Source organism: Parasteatoda tepidariorum, chromosome 2, assembly GCF_043381705.1.
Source record: "Parasteatoda tepidariorum isolate YZ-2023 chromosome 2, CAS_Ptep_4.0, whole genome shotgun sequence".
Classification (NCBI taxonomy): domain Eukaryota; kingdom Metazoa; phylum Arthropoda; class Arachnida; order Araneae; family Theridiidae; genus Parasteatoda; species Parasteatoda tepidariorum.
Window position 1 is genome coordinate 79,211,604 of NC_092205.1, and position 22,691 is coordinate 79,234,294.

Below are 22,691 nucleotides of genomic sequence, written 5' to 3' on the forward strand. Positions count from 1 at the left end.
CTATAAAGGACATTTTGAGAATTTAAAACAACCTCAAAATAAGCTTAGGTATAAATAAAATGACTTCATATACCTCAATAAATACCTCACTCTCGTTAGTTGAAATAAGATAAAAAATTTTATACCTCAAAAATACCTCTTTTGTTACAAGTGTAAGAAAATAAACCTGGCATACCTTAAAAATCACCTTATCAGTCTGGATGATTTGAAGTGAATTTTAAACGACCTCAAAATAAGCTGAAGTAAATGTAAATCAACCTCGTACACCTTAATTACAACCTTTACAAGGTATAATCTTTATTGCTGTTTTCTCTGCAACCTTAAATATACCTCAAATATACCTCAAAACAACCTTAATACCTCAAAATACCTCAAATCAACCTTAAATATGCCTTAAATTTTCGTGAGGGATTAACTTTAGACGTAGTATAATGTACATGTTTACTTAAAAATTGTATCTCATTGAATCACTAATCTAAATTTGTTTAAAAACTATAATACATCAAAAAAATGCTACTATAACAACTAATACCCTGAAATAATTGAGGGCGTAATATCATTGCGAATTTGGCGCTGAAAAAACGATAACTGATAAAGCTTACTCCAATTTGCTGATTATTGGTGATAATTGATATATATTTTTCAGAGCTCCGAAAATTTGATGAATACGTAACTACGTATTGTATTATATATATTTCAATATAATTATGTATATTGTACTTACAAACAACGTTTCCGACTTCATTGTATATGTATACAAGGAATCACAAATTGTACGTACATGCGCGCGTACATTCTATGTACATAAAATTATGTATCCCCATACATACTCACATAATGTATTTGCAAATAATATACAATTGTAATTAGATTGTATAGTAATAGTAATCGTGTAATAAGATTACAAATTATCACAATTACTTGTAATCAAGATTACATGCAATCATGATTACATGCAATCATATATTTTGATTACTTGCAATCATGAATACCCGTAATCGTCCTTGTTGTGATTACTTGCAATCGCAATTACTTGGAATCATGATGTCAGTTATAATCAAAATTTTGATTGAATCATGACTACATATGTATTCAAAATTTTGATTACAGCTGTAATCAAGATTACAAGTAATTGATTACTGTAATCAATATTGTAATAATTTTTACAGCTGTAATCAAAGTTGTAAGCATGATTACAAGTAATTGATTACTGTAATCATCAAAAAATGTAATTGATTACATTTTTGTCGTGTTATAGTAACTATTTATGTTGTAAACCTTTCCCTCTGCTTTTTAAAGGACTTGGGACCTTCCAGAACTTTCGGTTAATTCTGGGTAGCATTAAAAGGTTGTTGTTTTTATTTTTATTTTATTTTTTTCGTTTTTTTTTTTTTTTTTTTTTTTTTTTTTTTTTTTTTTTTTTTTTTTTAAACAAAGTTCCAAAAATTAATCCAACCATAATCCATAATCCAATTCAAAATTCAAATATCCGAGTCCATAATTCCGTCATGTTTAAAAAATATCCATTCTTAGAAATAAGCATTAACGGTCCTTTTTCTTTGATTTTTTCTTCCTCTTAAACAAGTTCTTAAGAAACGATCGAAAGCTAAGCTTCTTAGTGTTCTTTTTCAAGACCTTGTCTATTTTTATTTCATCACCAATTTCATTAACCATATCATGGACCATGCTAAAAAAGATAATTAAAAACATTGAGTATTATGAATTTTCCTTCCAAAACGATTTGATGTGCTATAATTTTTTCTAGTTAATAAAAAATAAATTCAAAATTTTAGTGTATTTGGCTAAGGAAGTTGTACATTTAAAATTCGATTTCTCAAAAACTATTCAACAGACTACATTCAAATTTTGCATTTTGCCATTCAAAAGTGCAATCTGTACAAATACAATACAAATAAGCACATTTTTTAACAAAAATAAATTTTTATATCATTTTATTCAAAATGTTTCTACTATTATTAGCAAAATAATAAATAATTCTTAAAAATTATTTGCTGAATGGAATCTTTGAATAAACGAATTTCACAATTTTGTGCAAAAATGTTTAATTCATCAAAAATTTTCTCACAAAAATGGCAAAATACGATTAAAACTAAAACGACTATTGACAAACTATTGGAGCCATATTTCCCAGATTGCGAATAATAAGATTGAGTCGAAATATGATAATTAGATTAAAATTTAAGGGCTTTTCATTTTGCGCAATATCAGGAATGAATAATAAAACTAAAGAGAAATAAAAACGCTATGGAAAACTAACAATTCCCTATTAGACAAGGTGGTAATGATAAAGTCCAAATCTGTGTTTTAGTAGCAGAAGGAAGGTTTAGATTTGAAGAAATTCGAAGATTTATCCAGCAACGAAACTAGTTTTTAATGATTTCAGTGCCTCCTATTGTGCAGATATGCATTAAATTTCGGTTGAATTTTTGTCTCTTTCTTGCTTAATTGCAGTTTTTTGAGATCACAGATGTACTTATTTATTTAACATCTTTTTTTGGCAAATACTTTAAAAGTATATTAAGATTACAGAATACTCCTTGCACAGGAAGAAGGACTTTTTCAAAAAACAGTTTATTGAAAATAAAAATAAATAAAAATTTAAAAAAATTATAATTCAGAAATATACAAATCTTTCTAGATTATGTTTCAGAGAACTTAAGAAGAAAAATAAAGCTAGAGGATTAGAAATACTTAAAAAATATTTGAAACATGTTTTTATCTTTTAAAATTACCTATTTAAGTATTAATTACCTATTACCTATTTATTAATTACCTAAGATCAACTTTAAAATGGTTTTTTTGAAATTTTGAAGATGCTGAATGGAGAAAAAGAGAATATATCTTTTATACCCATATATAAAAATATATATATATATTCACGTATAAAGAACTTTACAACTACATGAATTAACTCCATGCTTGAAAGAGAAAATACATATCTATTGTAACCTTTTTATCTGTTTTTTTAAATTAATCATCATGGACATTTATTTACGTTGTTGTAAATTAAAATATGATGAATTTCGTGAAAAATTGTTTTCATTGAATATGAATCTTAAACACAGTTTATGATGGTAGTATTAAAAAAACTAAGAAATGAGGTATTAAAAACAAATTTTAAATACCTCATTTTTGACTCGGATTCATTACTGGAAGCCTTTTCTTCCATCAAAAGTGAAGAACAACGGCTATCCACTTCCACATCACCATTAAACATTCCCTTAATATCGTCCGCTAATGACTCGTATGACGATCCTCTATAGAGTCGTTTGATCCGTTTGTACTCCCGAAGAATATAATCGGTGTTCGTCAATTTATGTACCAATTCTTCGTCATAGCTTTCGTCACTTATCTGGACAGCGGACTCACTTATGGAATCTGAATCCCCTTCGGACCGAACCAACTCCGTCATCATTTCTGAACATGCAAACGAAATATGCATATTTGGAAGACTGTGAGATCGTATATGTTTATCAGGCTTCCACTCATAAACAATTTCGTCTTCCAACTCTTCATTAACACCCCATTCTTTCTTAACCATACACTTGTTGGCAAGACGACGGAGTCTCAAATACCATTCCTCGTTATAAAGTTGGTCCGAATCATCATTCTTGGCGATTGTCGCCTTTCTATTTTTTTTCTTGGCTGTAAAACAAAATAACCGATATTTACCTTATAATGTATATTATATACCAGCTGCGAAATTGAGTATAATCTGAATAATAAACGGATAAAAATCGTAACTTTTCCGAATAAAAATTCTCATAATTAATTAATTCCCTTATAATGGCTGAAGTAAGTCATGGATTTTTATTAGTAATTTTTGATCATTAACAAGTAATCTTATTCATGCTTGGAAAAAAATTATAAAGAAAAATAAAATTGAAGTAAATTTAATTCCACTTTATTTTAGTGAATCACAGTATAATTAGTATTTAGTGCTTAATTTTAAAGTTGGATTTTATGAATTTTCCTAATAAGTAGAAATTTAAATCAGACTTTATGATATTTGTAAAAACATGCGTAGTTCAGAACTAAAAATTATTTAGTTAAAATAAAAAAATTTAAAATTGGAGCTTGTATTCTACTATAACCTTTATTATTCTACTATATTTATTCTACTATAACTATACTATAACCTTTGAGAAATTTTGGTACGTCCTTTTTATGAAATTATACAAATTTCTAAATAGAAAAGAGTTTATTCGTGGAAAAATAACTACATAATGAGAATTGGATATACTATTTTCAACGAACGAATATTATTGCAAGAGCGCAATCGCAATAATTTTCAAAATAATTTTAATGAAATTAATCGCATGTACTAGGCATAAAACAACTATCAAAGTTAACAAATACTTAGCAATACAAATAATATAGGTTTAAAGCTTTTTGTCATTAAAATAATTAAACTCCAAGTAAAGTAATTATTCACGAATATTAGTAAGCATCAACTTTTGTAAGTTAAATGTTTACAAATATAGATTTTAAAAGTCTGTTAAAAACTGAGATTAAATAAGATTAGCATTCAATATTATATTAATCACATAAATCCTTTTTTAGACATTTTTTTAAATTTTCATAACGCTTTGATAGCTCAATAAGCTTATTCGTGAAATATTACTGAAAATTTTAAATTTAAATATTTTATAAATTGTCAATGCTTACGTTTACAAAACCCCAACAACATCACCAAGTTTCTAATGAAACCAAACATTTTTTTCACTTCTTAATCACTCTAAAAGTTTAAGCTCAAACGTTAAAGTTTAACTCACAAGCTCAAAAGTTAGAATGAATATTTTCTTTCAAAAATGAAACATTTACTGATATTTTCAATTGTTGAAGTTTTAGAATTATAAATGATTCAATATATTGTTGAACAACACAAAGCCACTTAATAACGATTGTTGCTGGAGATTTCTTAAAATGAAGTTTAAAACCATCTAATTGTTGTAAACTTACAACAAAAAGTTTTTAAAACTGTTTGTTATCTGTGAAGGCATAATTTGAATTCGTATTTCACATTGATTTATGAAAATCTTGTTTTATAATGCACTTAAATTTATACGGAACTTTTAAATAAGTGTCAAACACAATCTTTTGCACATGGAAGTATTTGCAGTGATTTTTTTTTTCATTAATAATGTCCATGAAACCTATAAAAAATCATAAATACAATAATCAAATAATATTATCACTGACAATTTAAGTTATGTTGCCTTCATATAAAGCCAAAATTACTACCATTCTTGCTATGTTACAAATGTCCTGCCTATGTTACAATACCCAGCCATTTATTTCTGACGAATTAAATATTTATAATTATTTTAATAAAGTATGGTAATTTAGTGATACAATTAAAAATCATGACTACAATCCCATTCAAGTAACTTAATCACATATGACATACTTACGTTTGTAAATTATTCAGCTATATCCTTTAATTCTAAAATTTTGGAACCAAATTTATTTAACTGAGATGTAAAATCATGTGAATGAATTTAATGAATTTAAGGAATCGTTTTTATAAACTTCTATTTCAGGTGCATTCACAAAAAGTCTTTTTGTAAATAAGGTTTTAAACCCTTTGACGCAAAACTTTTATGAAACAATATTTTTTCATACTTTTTCATTATTTTGTATTAATTTTGGTTAAAATCAGTGGAAAATACCATATTTTGCATTTTAATAATTTATGTCTATGAAATATAGCGGGAAACACAATTATCTCTTTCGGCGTTAAGTGAAAATTTTGCCAAAAAATTTGCCTCACTTCCAAATAAAAATATTTAAATTTGTTATTACTTATTTGTTATTTCAGATAGATATTCATCGTTGAAATTACTTTAATTCACAAAATCAATTATTGATAAAATTTCTGATTATGAAGGAAAAAAAAATATTTCAAACTACTTTTTTTTTTGGATTTTAAATTTTAGTACAAAAAAAATTCCGATAATCCAACAGATTTTTTGAGGACTATTAGAATCATTTGCGTAATAAAAAAGTGCTAAAATATATATTTGCTTGTAATTAAAACGAATGAAAAAATATATATAAAATAGCCACAGGTGTCCCATTTGCATCAAAGGGTTATACAGATTATTCCATGTAGATACATGACAAATAGTAAGAACAGTCCGCTCTTTATTTCTATATAAAAAAAAATCGTACTTGCTAGTCTTAACTCGTGTCATCTTTTTTTTTTCGTTCTTATCATGACTGTCTATATTTATACTATTTTTCTCATAAATACATTTACTTGCTGCGTTGTTTCGCAATCATAAAATCTTTAATTCTATTCAATATCAATTGAGAATAAAAACTTTACTTACTGCGATATCAGAATGGCTTTTTAATTAGCTTTTTATCTTCAATAAACTAATTTCTACATCTCTAAGAGATACTTAAAAGAATTTATTAAACAATAACAGTACTTAAAACATTCTAAGTTTCGAGTCAAGATAAGGAATTTTTCATTCAAAATTTTTTTAATTCATTTTTTTTCTTTTTATGATTTTCTTATTGTAAAGTAGAGAATTAGGAATGAAGCGGTTTCATAAAGATAAAAAAAAATTTGGAAATTTATAGAGATTCAAAGAATATTTTTGAGCCTGCTGTAAACAAACAAAAAAATTTTTAATTCATTTTACCTATTTCATAGTTCTTGACTCAAATCTATTTTTTCTTTATGCATGAAATTTGAATTAAATAGTATTTTTTTTATTTGTCACCGAAGCTGGAAAAATTTAACATTTGTTTCTTTTCTCAGTTTTAGTGAAAAAGCATTTCCATATATTTTTAAAACTAACGCTTCGATAAATACTTTTAATACCCATGCGTTTTAACAAAAATTTTGTTACGTAGATTTCAAAAACCCAAAGTTCTTGCAAAATCATTTACCCATATAGATTAATCCTTGTCTTTATTAAAGTGCTTAGTTCGTATTCTTTAATACCCATAATTTTAACAAATATTTTTTATGTAATAATTTTAATATCCTCCTTAAGTAATGCTAGGAGAAACAATTCTGGTAAAATCACGGTACTGTATGTTAATGACATTTCTGATAAATTGAACCATAATTCTGATAGTAAAATCCTAAAGATGCAGTATTTCAACCATTTATTTAGTTGTTTACCCTTTCAACTGATAATGTCTTACCAGAAATTCTGGTTTTCAAAATTATAGTTCTTATAACTACACATTTAGTAACAAATACTAAACAGAAAAGTAAATTTAACCGAATAAATGGTCATTGTGACATGCTCTAAAATATCATGCTAAAATTACCAAATTTTATCACAATTACCAAACTTTACCGCATAAAACCATTTTTTAGTGTTAATTTTACCGAAATAATTACCAAAGAACTTCGTTAAAAATTACAGAACTCTTTGGTGTAGAGCCAGAAACATGGTTAAGTTTTACTGTAATCTGGTAGTTTTCACCAGACATTTTTTCCCAATGTGTTAGTTCATGCGTATAGTAAATGCTAAAGAATACATAAATATTTATGTTACGTGTAAAAAAAAAATTATTAGTTGAGTCAAGCACAAAGAGTTATTCAAACGACTATTTCTTTATTTATTTATTCATTTTAACAAGACAAGATTCTTATTACAACCATTTACTTAGGAAATATTTTCCTTCACTGCAAATAACTATGTTCAATTCAAATTTGAAAAAAAGATACATTGAGCAAAGTACAATTTTTAAATTATGTCTTTACTTATAACGATTAAGTATAAAAATTACCCTACAATTGCCCAAGAAATTTACTCAATTGTTCCAAGTTGTCACATGCTTGAAAATATGTGATGAAAATGGTCATGAAATTTTTACTCTTATCATTCTATGTGATGAAGATGTCATCAAACAATTTTGAAAATTAGCAATGTTTTGAAAGTTTTGAATGCTTACTTTTCTAATTAACCAAGAATGTAAGAAGAGAATAAATAGGAACTCATCTACCAAATCTCCAAAATTTTCCTTTGATTATTTTAAATCCTGACAGACTTTCCGAAAAAGGACACGTCTGGTAATGTACGATATAAATTCTGTTAATCTTTCTTGATCTGATTTTTTATATGAATCAATCATGATTAAAAGCATAAAATTATTATAATAGTTTAGAATATCAGGGCGATGACCTTTTTTATTTGCAGTAGAATATATTTTGCTTTTCATTCTACAAGTAAAATTAACATATAATAGAATAATATCAGATTATTTTTTATGCTTTTAAGTAGTGATTGATCTTAATGATTATACATTTCATTATGTTAATTATTTTTTTCACTTCAATTCATAAATTTTTACAATGCAATATGCTTACTTCAAGTTCAGAATTATTTTCCTATACTCATTCTCAAGGAATATTCAACCGATTTCGCTCAAACTTTCAAATTTTAAAGCAAAAATTTTGTAATTAATTTTAAATTTTTCATTTGTTTAACTTTATTGAATATTTTTAAAGTTATATAAAAAAAAACATGAAATGGTAAAAAAAAAAATTTATAAATTCAATTTATGTCAATTTTTCCATAAATATTTCAGCTAGACTTAAGAAAACAGAATGAATTTAGAATGCTAGAATTGATTTTATCAAGCATAATTTCTGACTGCTGGTGCTCTGTTAAGCCTCGTTCGACTTCGTCTAAATGTTCACTCTGTGCTACACGGTCATTTAAATTAATGATTCTTACTTTATATTGTATTTTAAAAATATATTCACTGATTCTTATGCTGTATCTTATCTTACTATAATTACAAATTTTAGTGCTACTGAATGCAAAGAAATGGTGGCAGCTACTTCATGCCAAGTAGTGTAATAGAACATTCTTGTTGTGGTGGAACACCAAGACTTTGGTGTAAGGTAGTTGCCACCATTTTTGGCGTGAAGATACGCGAAAACCTTTTACAGTGTAGAAAAGCTAAAAGTGAATGGGCTTCAAACCACAGCTGAGTATCAAACCCGAATTCTTCACAATGACACTTCAGAGCCTTAACCATTGAGAGCCTTAACTTATTTATATATTGATACCAATGATAAAGGAAATATGACGAATTTAATTAGTTTCGTCAATTAAAGTTTTTTTTTCAGTATCGAGAGGTTTTAAAAAATTACATCAAACATTTATTTTACTTGGACTTGAATTTACAACGATTGGAATGCTTTTCAATCAATTAGTTTGAAACTGATTTTTTGTAAAAATATTTCATTTGATTTTCTGCAAAAATAGTTTGACTACATATTATTGTTCTGTGACTTATAAACTTCGAAAATGTATTTCATTAAAAGAGGAATGTCTATCATTTTTCCATTTTGAAGTAAAATCCATTAAATATTTCATAGAATTTTATCCAATGTTTAAAAATAATTTTTAGAAAACATCTTATGGGTGTAAGCATTAAAGATTCTGTTATATCACAAACATTTGATTTCTTTATCGATTTTTTTTATCAAAACAAGTTGTATTCATTCATTATTTTGTAGTTTTGTTATTTTATTTATTTATTTATTTATTTTGCTATTTTATTTTGTTTAGTCTTTTTTATTTCTCTTAAAATTTGCAATTTCGCAGTATGACAATTTTTTTTTAAATTGAAAAAAAGCTATAGTAAATATATCTATGTTTGTTCATTCCTAACTTCAGAGAAGTAATGGGCTAACTAGTTTAGACATAGTCAATTTCCATTTTAAAAAAAACTCATCATTAATAGAATTCAAAGCTTTTAATGCTTCTAATCATTTTCAAAAAAGAATATTTAATTCGAATTATTAAAAAAATTGAGTTGAATAACGCATTTCAATAGCTTGTATGAAATGTTTTAATCTTCCAAGTAATTACAATGAACTAAATATCACATGCTGAATAATAACGAAACGTGCTGAATAATTACTACCCTTAAAAGCTGCAAATATTTTAAAATCTGCACAAGATAATATGTATTTGAAATAAATGATGCATTTGTTATTTTTTCCCATAAATATTTTACATATCTCTTTCTACGAGAGAATAAAATCCGAGGAAAATAATCTCACATCACAAAATGTCAAAAGCATCTTTCAGCAACGATTTTATTCTGTCCAAACCATCGTATCGTCTATAATATCTTTTAAAACAAATTCTGTGATTTTATTCCAGAAATATAAAAATGTGGCAGAACATAAAATGTTTGTGGTGTTTCCTTTAAAACCCTTTATTTTTGTATAGCTGTTAAAGAATAATTAGAGATGATTCCTTTTTTAAAAAAATATCTATAAAATTTTTACTGTTGCTATTTTATTGGAAGAGATTGCACAACGTTCTCATGAGGACTCAAATCCTAGTCACGGCCTAAGTAGTAGTACTGTTGCTACTAAAGAGTAGTTATTCGTACTGTTGCTATTTTAGTCGAAGAGATAGCACAACATTCTCATGAGGGCTCAAATCCTAGCGACAGTCTAAGCAGTAGTACTGTTGCTACTAAAGAGTATAGTTATTCGTACTGTTGCTATTTCAGTGGAAGAGATTGCACAACGTTCTCATGATGACTCAAATCCTAGTGGCGCCCTAAGAAGTAGCACCGTTGCTACTAATAAGTAGTAATTTGTACTGTTGTTATTTTAGTGGAAGAGAGAGCACAACGTTATCATGCGGACTCAAATCCTAGTGGCGGTAGGAATCCCCTAAGAAGTGTTACGTAAAATATTTAATTTCGTGAATTATTCGATAAAATTTATTCACCAAAATTAAATTTTAATATCGATTTTCTTAAGTGGAATATTCCGCAAAATTGCTCTCAATGTATATTTTTAAAATGATTGTCAAAAATAAATTACAAAAACAATAAAATTTCACTGTCGCAAATTGACATTTAAACGAAGAAAGAAAAACAAAAACGTTATTGAAATGCAATGAATAATTTCTAAAGAGGGCGGGGCAGAAAATATCAAAACCTGTCAACTGAATCAGAGAGGAGAGTGTTTACTGGAAACACCTCCAAGTTTCATTAAATAATTAAATTGTTTTTACCGCCTGACTCACTAGTGATTCGTCAGATTCTGATAGCGTTTCTGTTTTTTCCTCGCTTACATACTAATTCATGATCCCTAAATTTTAAAAAAATTTCCCGATCGATTACGGTCAGTGTCAGTGACCAGCAAATTAATGACGGTAAAAATAATTTATACCCATAAAGTTGTCAAACTCATAATAATACAATTGTTTATATAATTACAATAAAGTTGACGTAATAATTACAGGCCAGTTCATAAAATTTGCATGGTCATTAGCCATAATATAACATTAAACTTATAGAAATTTTTTTAATATTCCGAAGAATTATTTGTGGATTCAAAATAAATCGTGGAATAAGGAAAAATAGTGAAGTGCTGCCATCTGTCAGAAAATGAGAGAGTTATATGCTCTCTGTTCCCAGAGAAGAAGGGGCTTGAGAGAGATACCTCATACTGTATTATTCATCATGGGAAAGTACTCTCTTGAATTCAGTTAAAATGCCCTAGATCAGGGTTTCTTAACCTGTGGTTCATGGACCCCTTAGGGGTCCATGGGTCATATTTTAGGGGTCCACCGACCACTCCTAATTTTTAAAACGTTTGGATTAATAATATTTAAATAACATTGATCTTTTTTTTTTCTAAAAGGTGAAAATACATACATATTTGAAACTAGGTGATCGAGATACCCCAAATTCAGTACGGACTGCACACAGCCCTCTAATATCCCTGTCATATTTTTAACATCCTCCACTAACCGGCTTTCAGTTTGCACCATCAGTGGCAACCCCCTGATGACGTCCTCTGTACTATTTTTATCATCCCCTATCAAGCTGCGTACATTTGACACCTTGTTCAGGTTACTAGATCTAAAATATTTCACCAAGAAGAAAGTCCAGTTTTTGAAATCTGGAACATTAGACAAACTTGGATTTGGTATTCCACAAAAACCTCTGGTTGAGGCATCTCTCTAAGTTGCATATCATATTGCTAAAAGCAAGAAACCGCATACTATTGGAGAGACGTTAATTAAGCCATGTGAGCTGGAGATGGTTGAATTAGTTTGTCGATTGGAACAGAGAAAAAAAAATCTTGAGGCAATTCCATTTTCAAATGATGTGACACGTTCAAGAATAGGTGAAATTTCTTGCAATATCTTGAAAAAGATCATCGATGAATTGAAAGTATCACCATTTCCCTTTAGTATGCAACTGGATGAAACTACAGATATCTCGAACTATAGTCAACTTCTTGTTTTTGTTCGTTACGTGTCTCTTGATACTATCAAAGAAGAATTTTTATTTTGTGAGTCTCTTTTGCAAACTACAAAGGCAGTTGATGTTTTAGCAATGTTAAATGTTTTCTTTACCAAACAAGACTTCGGCTGGAAAGAAAAACTTCATTCACTTCGTACAGATGGAGCACCTGTGATGCTTGGCAATAAATCTGGTTTTGCCCTGTTGGTAAAAAAAAAGTCTCCTAATGTTCTTGTTACTCATTTTTTTTTACATAAACATGCGCTGGCTACAAAAACTCTTCCAACCAGCTTAAAAGAAGCATTATCAAAAGTTATTAAAACTGTAAATTTTATTAGACGTAGAGCTCTTAATCATCGTCTCTTTAAAACGCTGTGTCAAGAAATGGACGCAGAACATGAGGTACTTCTGTACCACACGGAATTGCGCTGGCTGTCACGAGGGCAGGTTTTGAAACAATTTTTCATGTTGAAGATCGAATTATCACTTGTTCTAGAAGAAAAAGATAACTCATTCTTCGAATATTTAAACAAAAAAGATTTTACCTATAAATTGGCTTACCTGGCAGATAATTTTAACCACATGAACAATATAAGTCTTTTAATTCAAGGACCCGATATCACCATTATGGATGCAACTGAGAAATTACAAGCATTCTAATTGAAGATGCCACTTTGAAAAAAATAGAATTCAAAATGAGATATATGCAAACTTTTAAATGTTGGACGAAGTGCTTTCTGAAAATGGATCTTGGCAAGATAATTTGTTACTGAATAACTTAAAAAATGAAATCTGTGAACACCTGGAAGTACTTCAAGTTTCATTGAAAAAATATTTTAATTTGGATGAGATAAAGATAAAAGATGAGTTGTGGATTCGTCATCCTTTTCTTTGTGATATTGACTGTATCGATGATAAGAACCTTGCCGAAGATGAGCTTATTGATCTTAGAACAAAGTCCTTGCTAAAAATGGATTTCGATTCAAAAACACTCGGAGAGTTCTGGTCTTCTGTGAAAGAAGCCTACCCATTACTAGTAAAGCGAGCTATTTCTGCTATAATTCCGTTAGCTACAGTGTATCTTAACGAAGTCGGAATTTCCACAGTTGTGACAATAAAAACAAAACATCGTTATCGATTGAATGTTGAACATGCTATGCCCGTTGCTTTGTCGAAAACCATCCCTCTATTCAATTTAGTAAGGAAAAGAAGCAACAACCTTCAGACTAAAAACTTTAATTTTAAATATTTTGTATACTATTTAAATCATAAAATTAAATGCTAAAATAAATTAAATACTAAAAATTGATGCTTTTTGCAATTTTTTTTCTCAGGGGGGTGGTCCGTGACTTCTTAAAAAAATTTAAAAGGGGTCCATTCTATCAAAAAGGTTACGAAACACTGCCCTAGATAGGGACTGCCAAAATAGAAAGTTGTTTGAAACACAACTAATAAGAAAAGTAATTTACTTCGACTCGACAAAGTATTATGTTCAGTTATCCTTCTGATATAGTTTTAGTTCAGTATGATTTCCAATTAAAATATATTATCAAATTTTTTGAATTTTTATTTTGTTATATTTTTATCATAACTTTGTAAGAAAAAAAATTGTTTAGGCAAAGATGCAAATCTATTTATGTATTTTATAGCAATAATCTCCTTCTCGAAGAAGAGGGCTAGCGGTAAAAGATAAAGACCAATCTCCAAATTTTACGGAACTTTCTTAGAGTTCTATATGAATATACACATTATATAAGAATTTTAAGCATATATATTTACCAAAATCGAAGATTTCAGAACACTCAGAAGATTTCAGAACATACATTACTGTTCAGTTTTTTCGATCTCATAAATTGTATTTTTATCTAATAAATATGTGCAAGGACGCTCGATACTTTCTCTTTCCCAATTAAACCAATGAAAACTATTTATCTATGAACTATGATTTACGCAATCTTTCGGAAACTTAAAAAATTTCTTAATCGTTATTTAAGAAAAACATATATTTTTACGTTTCAGAGAATAAAAGTAAACATTAAACTTTTAAGAATGATTTTATATATTACATTACAAGAGAAAATATTTAATTTGCATATTTATATCTAATATAAATGTTGTACAAATATGACATTTTTATGTATTTAACTTTTGTGGTTTCAATTTTTCGTTATTAAATTGGGTACTTGCACTTCAGAAGGCGAAGATCACGGATACCCAAACATGTGACCTATGACATCAGCGCTAGCTGATTGTTTATAAGCAAAATGGCCTGTTAAAGTTGAGCTAAGTTTCGTCACATAAGTTAGAATGTTAATTAGTGAAGTTAATTATAGTGGCGGATCGCACGTCGAATTTGTTTTCATCTACGTCTTTTACTTAACTTAGATTTATTCTTTGCTTAAGCATTTTATTGCAACCATGATATATTCTTGTTTCATGCTCCGGGCAACTTTGAGGCATAATTATTTTGCTTATGTTCCACATAGCTTCGTGCCTGTCTTTGTGTTAAGTATGAAATATATAGTGAAAGAATTAAAATCCTTGTGAAAGAATAAAAAATGTACCTCTTAAGAGAATTGATACCTTGAAAGGCTTGGTTTACTCAAACGGAATGGAAAGAACAGTTGCTAACGTAAACAAATACCACGTTTCAACAACCAATAGTTAACGAGATACTCAGCCTACGTCACTTGCAGATATCCCATTGTCAATATGTTTCACTCTGATGCGATATTTTACAAATTAAGTACTTTATTTCGTTGAACGTTGTCCAATGTAAATATAAATGTTTGAAAGATTTCTCACTTAACCCCTTAACAATCTGTTAATTTTCAAGAAAACGGTCATAAAAGTGCCTATTTTTTTTTTTTTTTTTTTTGCATCTAGTTTAAAATAAACTATCTACAATTACCTTGAAAATATCCTGATACTGCCATCTGGTGAGAAATAAAATGTTTTCCGGGCAAAAAAAATGGATTAGTTTTATTCTTATTGACACTTACACTCCACCCGGGAAAATTCACAGAAGCGAGAAATAGAGGGCGAAACCTCACCCCGTCATTTTCACGGGAGCGAGAAGGAGTGTTCTTTTTTTAAGTGTTCTTGTTTTCATAAGTTAATAACGAAAACACTTATTGATAACACTAAAGAATAAACTTTCTGTTGCTTTGCAATACTTTATCTTGCCTCATTCGGGTTGGTGATTTCAAATCTAAAATAAGTTTTGCTTCTAAAACAACAGATATTTTAAAATGACACTTTTAATCTATTCTTCGTCGAAATCTACAACTTTAAATACGTTATATACGTAAAGGGTACTATTGGAAAGGGGTCAAGTAAAGGTCGCGACAAACTTCTAGAGGAGTCAGAGCACATCATCAGGATTAAAATTGCATAGGAACACATTCCCGGAAATGTTGTCTCACGCGGTTATAGGCGTTTTTCTATTATGGCCAATTCAGAACCGCATGAAGAAACAGTTCTGACCTCAGTGGTGTAAGAAGACATTTCTTCTCACAGATTCCTACGCAATTTTAATCTTGATAATGTGCCCTTGTGGCGTAACTACCACTATAAGTTTTAAATACCAAATCACTAATATATTAGACATGTTCACTTGAATCAATCTTGAGGTACCTTTTGATAGATGCAGGTTGACATAGTCTATAAAATTAAATCTCCTCAATGGTGACCCGGACGTGATATGAATTTGCCAACATTGATGGATGGTCCACATTTAACACTTGATCTGCTAAAAAATATACTGCTCAAAGAAAGAAAGAAAAATCCGGTGAAGTAAATAAAGTCTCTTGGTCAATAAACAATATTGAAGGGGAAAAAATAATGAGCGGATTGCTATAAACAAAAATGAAGAAGAAAAAATAATGAGCAAAAATGATATGAATATAAATAAATAAAAAAACAGCTTAAATCAACTAGTGGAATCCGTTTATCGAATTCTATCACAGATGAAATTCTGGAAGGGGAGTAATGTGGCGTAACTACCACTATAAATATTAAATACCAATTCACTAGTATATAAGACATGTTAACTTGACTCTATAAAGAGGTACGTTTTGATTGATGAAGGTTGACATGATTGATAATAAAATCCCCTCACCCAAACTCTCCTAGAATTATGTCCTGTTATATATAACGTTTGAAAATTATACATTTCAACAAAAAGTCGATTTAAAAATTTATATAATTTAATAATTTTTTTTAAAAAAAACTCCTGGGAGAGAGAAACCGATTGCAGATTTGAAATAAGCGACGTGAAAATATCAAAGATCCGTTAAAAAATCTCACGCAACAGAAAACAAAAAAAGATTCTGTTCCCCAGTGTAATAAATGGAAATGTATATGAAAATTTTCAAAATTTAATCACGCCAACTAGTGTTTGGGGAGCTAATATTCATGGCTTACAAGTAAATTTGGTCACGTAAAATGTAGTCAAGCTTTCATATTTTACTTACAGTTGAATAGATGAGATAAAGGTACTTTTCATGTATTCCGAAAATCTCTTTAATGAACAAGTGCACATAGTGTTGGCTGAATAAACAGAATTCAAGTTTATGTTCGCTTTGTTAACACTGACTCAGATACTGGAGAAGTTTAACAACGAAGAGAGTTCAACGAGATTCCAAAATTTGCTACAGAATATGACATGAAGTTCTATTTCATCAGTGAGCTACGACATCCTGCGAGAGAAACTTCTGTTGTCCCGATTGAGTAAAGATCTTGTACAGAAATATTTAGAAACTGAGATACTTGATGATTTCTAAAACGGGACCTTTCCCCCACTGGCAGAGTTTGACCCTTGGGCTCCAAATTACAAATGTTATTTTAGTACTAAAAAGCGTCGGAATATAAACATGAAGTGTTAAAAGTATTGGAACATTTCTGATATTCTTTTCTTAATTTAATGACTTATAATAAGATATGCATGATATCGGAACTATTTTATTTTATAACCGTCGTTGAACAGCCGACCTAATTTTATGGATTTACGACTGTTATTTTTCAACTCGGTAGCCTTGTAATTTTGAACCCAATCCAGAAGACAAGGTAACTCCTGGATCGAGTATGGGTAGAAATTTGCCTTCGTGGAGGACTTTTTGAAGGATCTAACCCACATATGCGTTATATAGAGAGAAAGACCACGCGAATTTCTCACGGTTAGCCTGACGGCAAGGGGACTCTAACCCATGACCTGTCTACCACTGAGGATATTTCACGTGTGCACTGCAGCCGGTACAACCCAGATGCGGAATTCAAATCGACTGGCATTCGAACCCGGTTCACCGCATTGGAAGGTGAACGCTCCATCCCCTGAGCCATCGCGGCTCCTTTTCCTTTTTTGTTCGGTCATGTGATAACTCAATTATTTTTACTTAGAATGAGATGGACTGTATTAAAATTTATATATCCACAACAAATATAACTAGTGCCCACATACACAAATGAAAAACAGAAAGCATACCCTCATTTTGACTTATTAAAAATTAAAACCCAGGGATCAGGTAGTCTTGCGACAAACATTGTACTTTTATTTTTTGGGGGGTTAACATAGCCAATTTGAGTAATAAATCCTTTTTTAAACTTGGCAGAAATATTAGTAGGCCAATGTTGCTTACTTGAAGATTGAATTAAGACACGCGAAAGAAACTACAAAAAAATCTCATTTCATAGCTTTTACTGTCAACCTTGTTTTCGCCTTTTTTATCTTCCTAGCTCTGAAATACAACCTTTTGTTTGTTATGAAAACTTAATGATCAAGCCAACCTTCACTTTTAAAGTGTTAAATAAACTATATAAATGCCTACAGAAAAAAATCTTGTTTCAGCTATGGTCATAAAACCAAAAATAAACCTTTTTTTTCTCTTTTTTATCATAGCATGGCTGCAGCCAAAACCTTTTTTTTCCTGATACATTCTAGATTTCAGAAGATTCTTCAATCTTTTCATAGCAAAGGTAGATTCAATCTCGATATTAAAGGGTTGTTTTTGTAAGCTTAATCCTAACATCAACGCGCGTAAACTTCCACAGTTTAATTCAATATTGTTTTACGCTTACACGATTTATTTGCTAATCATTCTTAAACCATATTGGGTTTTATTTCAGCGGGCAGCAAACATTACTATATAGTATGTTACAGTTCATGTAATTAATCGGGTAATATTAATAATTTCCGGTTATTATTAATAATAGACCGTAATTAATAATAACCTACTGCCATGTTTACATTGATTACAGTAACTGCCTGACAGTAAAGCGGACAGCAAACATTACTATATAGTATGTTACAGTTCATGTAATTAATCGGGTAATATTAATAATTTCCGGTTATTATTAATAATAGACCGTAATTAATAATAGGCAAATTCATTACTTAAAATGCTTTTTTCACCAATGGCAGGCACTGAATTTGAATCTTTGCCTACACTATGCCAGAATTGCTGCTCATTTCGCGTTACCCAGTGGGCACCTGTGAACCAAAGTCACGGAGGCGAGCAACATTGACCACGCCACACTGCCACAAACCCGTTTATAGGGTGGGCCACATTCACACATCACACACACACACAACAGAGGACAGCACAAAGAGAGAGAGAAACATCCATGCCCAGAGCGGGATTCGAACCCGCAGCCTATGGCTTCGCAGTCAGGCACGCTAACCGCTCGGCCACCAGGCCGGCATTACTTAAAATGTAATATAGATTGTTTATGTCCAATTTATACTTCCTTAAACACAAACTAATTAAATTGGATCTATCTTTTAAAAAATTCTTTTATTATTTTATCATGACCATAATGTATATCAACATAGTAAAATTATAAAAAGAATCATTATGATAATGAGTAGGATTTTTTTCTTTTCAGTTATTTTACATCTCTCCGCCTCTATAATCAACCGAAAATGATTTTACTTTATTATTTTTTTACTTGCTTTTTAAAAAACAAACTCTATCAGTTTGTTTACTTTTCAACATAAAAAATATGATTATACATTAAAAAAATTACTCTTGGGATATTTACAAAAATTATTTTATGATAAATCTGAGCACTTTTAAGCTTATTTTTATTTTCACTGCATAACAATACATAAACAAAAAAGCTTCTGTTTTTATCATTCGAGATAAAATGATTCTATTTTATTTTAAAAACAAACTTGCATCTGATTATTACTTATAACATTTCTATTACTTTTTTTATCGTCAATGTGTTTAAAGCAAAATAGCTCACTGAAGACCAAAATGTACCGATAAAAAATCGAAATCATTCAAAATGTTATTCCATTTCAATACATTTTCTAAAAAACAACAAAGCAACTTGATTTTCTCGATTTTTTCTAAAAAGCTGTAGCTTTTATTTGAACAATGCAATCAGGATTGAGATTTACAAACTTTATTTCATTTCCAAAGAGACAATATTGCTTTTTATACTTTTTCAGGGCAAAGTACTTTTTTTTCGCCGTAAATACGTTCCCTTGTGCAATAAAGAACTAGGACAAAGTACTTTTTATTTTACATAAATATATTCCTTTATACATATAGAAGACCACTGCCACTGTTTTCTTTTCTTTTAAAATTTTTAAAAGGCAAGCTGTTCTATCTAATTTGCATCTCCAGTCTTCACATACTAAGCACCGTCATTCTAGATTAGATGTGCTTCGTATTTGTCGGAGCGTTTTATGCTAATATTATTTCAAATAAAAATACACTTTTTAAGGCTTTTTTTGTTTTGTTTTCGAGTTTATCTGAATTTGAACAATATCGAGATAATTGAGAGGTTTTGTAGCTGTTGATTTTGTTAACTGTAACGCTAATTCTCCTTTATACCCTTTACCGACTTTGTGATGTGATTGGATATTTCTGCGCATGTGCTTTGAAGCTCAAATAGAGTTAGAGTTACTGGAAACCACAACGCTTTGCAAAATCTCTCTAGTAAATGCATCCTCCGTTTTCAGGACTAATTGATGTTAGATTACGTTTACTGCTTGATCAAAAAATATTGCACAAGATTGTAAAATACCGTTTCATATCTTCCTTCGTTTACTCATGTACATAGTTGAGGCGTAACTACCACTACTATTATTAAACAGTAATTCACTAGTATATAAAGCATGCTAACTTTAAACATCTATAAAAAATTTTGGGATATCTTTTGATAGATGAAGGTTGGCATTGTTGATTTCCAATCTCCCACATTGGTGACCTGCGGACATGATCTGAGTACGCCTACTTCGATGCATGGTCCACATTGAACAGTTGACTTGCTATTTGTGACTGCGTCATCGTCCGCCTCTCACTGTTGCTTCTCAGTCTCATTTACACTCAACGGGATTCTGAACACAGTCGACTGCTAATAGCAACACAGGAGAGACCACACACACAACCGTGAACTTAAGACAGGTCTCACGACAAAAACTCAGTGAACTTACTACAGCTCTCCCGACCATTCGCAAATACGGCAACCAGTGGTATCCGTTCATTGAATTCTAACTTTAAAAAATTTTGATGGAGAGGTATTGTGGCGTAACTACCACTACGATTATTAAATATCAATTCACTAGTATATAAGATATGTTAACTCGATTCAATCTCTTTCATAGTATATTACTGGAATTTAGTTTAGGAGAGAATGCTTCACTTTAACATATAGTATGGCACAATATAAGCAACTTCTAAGAACCACATATGAAAATAAAACATTGTCACAGCAGCCCGTTTTAGGCCAGGGATTCATGGAAGCTATAGCTCTACAATTTCATGACTAATGGCGTGAATAGTCGCTATGTGGTAAAAATAGCTCACAAACATTCAGTACTCACGAGACAAGGTGCTATCCATCGATCTGAAATTTGGATAGACTTTAAGCTGCGATTGAGGATCAAATCCTAAACATACATCTAATTGTCTTCAGTTCCTTTGACGCTTGCTCCATAGCAGCGTTTGCAATACTTTTATTTCTAATAACGATTCTAAACCAGAGATAATATGATAGCAGGAATTAGCATTACAATCTTTAAATCATGGCGAGAGAAAGAAAATTACATCTGCCAAGAATATTTTTCTTAATTTCTGCTCTTTTTTTAAGATGGAATTTGTAAAATAACTATTCAAACTGAATTTCAACTCGTTATAAAAAAAGAAGATTTTTAACTTTTTTATAGGTGAGGAGGTAATAACTTATGGAACAGTTTGCAATTTTTACTTACTGACACATTTTTATTTCCAATTTGTTTGGGTTGAAAAAAATATGCATTACAGAAGAAATAATGTTTCTGTTTGTTTCCAAAGCTTGCTTTTTATCGAAGCTACAAATTTAGATGAAAAAAGTGTCCCAGGGTGCAATATTTTCTTCTTAAAAGTAATTAAGAATAAGAATTTATTTCTGATCACAAAAATCTGCAGTGTTAAACATATCCTGCATAATCAACTATAGAGGGTGAAAAATATTTAAAACGAATTGCAAGATATACTTGCATTGCTCATCGAACTGCTAGAACTCTCTGGAGCTACTTAGCAGAAACAAATTTCTCAAAAACTACTTAAGTTCAATTAATTTGAAATAAAATAACTGCTAAATATTATAAATCATAGTATCAGGAAAAAAAGAATTTTATTTTTTTAAATTTCGCTTTCTTCTTTCCATAGAATGTACCGGTATTGATTTTTATTCACAGGAGAAAATCGTATATTAGTTTAGCTGGCAATGGAACGTTTCTTTAACTTCCTTAAGTGTGCTAACATTCTAGTGAAACTTGACTTATTTCTTTAAAAAAATATTATCTTCCTGGAAAAATGAAGTCGTATATAGGATATTTATGACCTAAGAATTCATTAAAAAAAGGCAAATAAAGCCCCCGAAAAATTATCAACAATGGTCTTAAAATAAAAAATAATGCCCTTTCAAATTTTTGAAAGCTTAATTTATAATATCTTTTTTTATGCAAACAAAATTTTAATCATGACTTGTATTGATAAATTTAGTAAAAAATAAAATAATAATTAAAATAAATATGTAAGCTGAGATTTAAATGAATATCTAACAAAAGTAAGTAAGAATTTATCAATTTTCAAGAATATTAGAATAACATATTGTATTATCAAATGATTTTTTTATATTTTTCAAATTAAAATATTGCCTTCCGTTCAAAAGCAAAGCAAATTTTTTAGACCTTGAAAGACTCTGTTCAACATCAACACTTGTAATTAAAGTAATATGAATTAAATTAATTTTAAAAAAAATAATGGCCGGGATAGCCTGGTCGGTAGGGCGTTGGACGGGAGATCGTGAGAACGGGAGTTCGAATCCAGCAGATTGTAAATGGTGACTGGTGCACATTAAATCTGTAGGATCATAAAGTCCTCCATAACAAATAATGCGTCTAGGGGTACTAGATT

At 29.6% G+C, this 22,691-nt stretch overlaps 2 protein-coding genes across 2 annotated transcripts; both read left to right on the forward strand.

Annotated features, from left to right (window-relative positions):
- Nucleotides 1-12,075: 12,075 nt before the first annotated feature.
- On the forward strand, nucleotides 12,076-12,942 carry LOC122270206 (protein FAM200C-like). Its single transcript, XM_043046770.1, has one exon. The coding sequence runs from the start codon at nucleotides 12,076-12,078 to the stop codon at nucleotides 12,940-12,942; it is 867 nt and encodes a 288-aa protein (XP_042902704.1).
- A 58-nt stretch (nucleotides 12,943-13,000) lies between these two features.
- On the forward strand, nucleotides 13,001-20,548 carry LOC139424881 (protein FAM200C-like). Its single transcript, XM_071176942.1, has 2 exons — nucleotides 13,001-13,480; nucleotides 20,456-20,548. The coding sequence occupies exons 1-2, from the start codon at nucleotides 13,001-13,003 to the stop codon at nucleotides 20,546-20,548; spliced, it is 573 nt and encodes a 190-aa protein (XP_071033043.1).
- The last annotated feature ends 2,143 nt before the right edge of the window (nucleotides 20,549-22,691 follow it).

What these genes read in the sequence shown, in the direction of transcription:
- LOC122270206 (XM_043046770.1), top strand. Translation starts at nt 12,076, where the DNA reads ATGGTTGAATTAGTTTGTCGATTGGAACAGAGAAAAAAAAATCTTGAG.
- LOC139424881 (XM_071176942.1), top strand. Translation starts at nt 13,001, where the DNA reads ATGTTGGACGAAGTGCTTTCTGAAAATGGATCTTGGCAAGATAATTTG. An exon ending in CCATCCCTCTATTCAATTTA is followed by an intron (nt 13,481 to 20,455) that starts GTAAGGAAAAGA and finishes ATCTTTTGATAG; the next exon opens with ATGAAGGTTGGCATTGTTGA.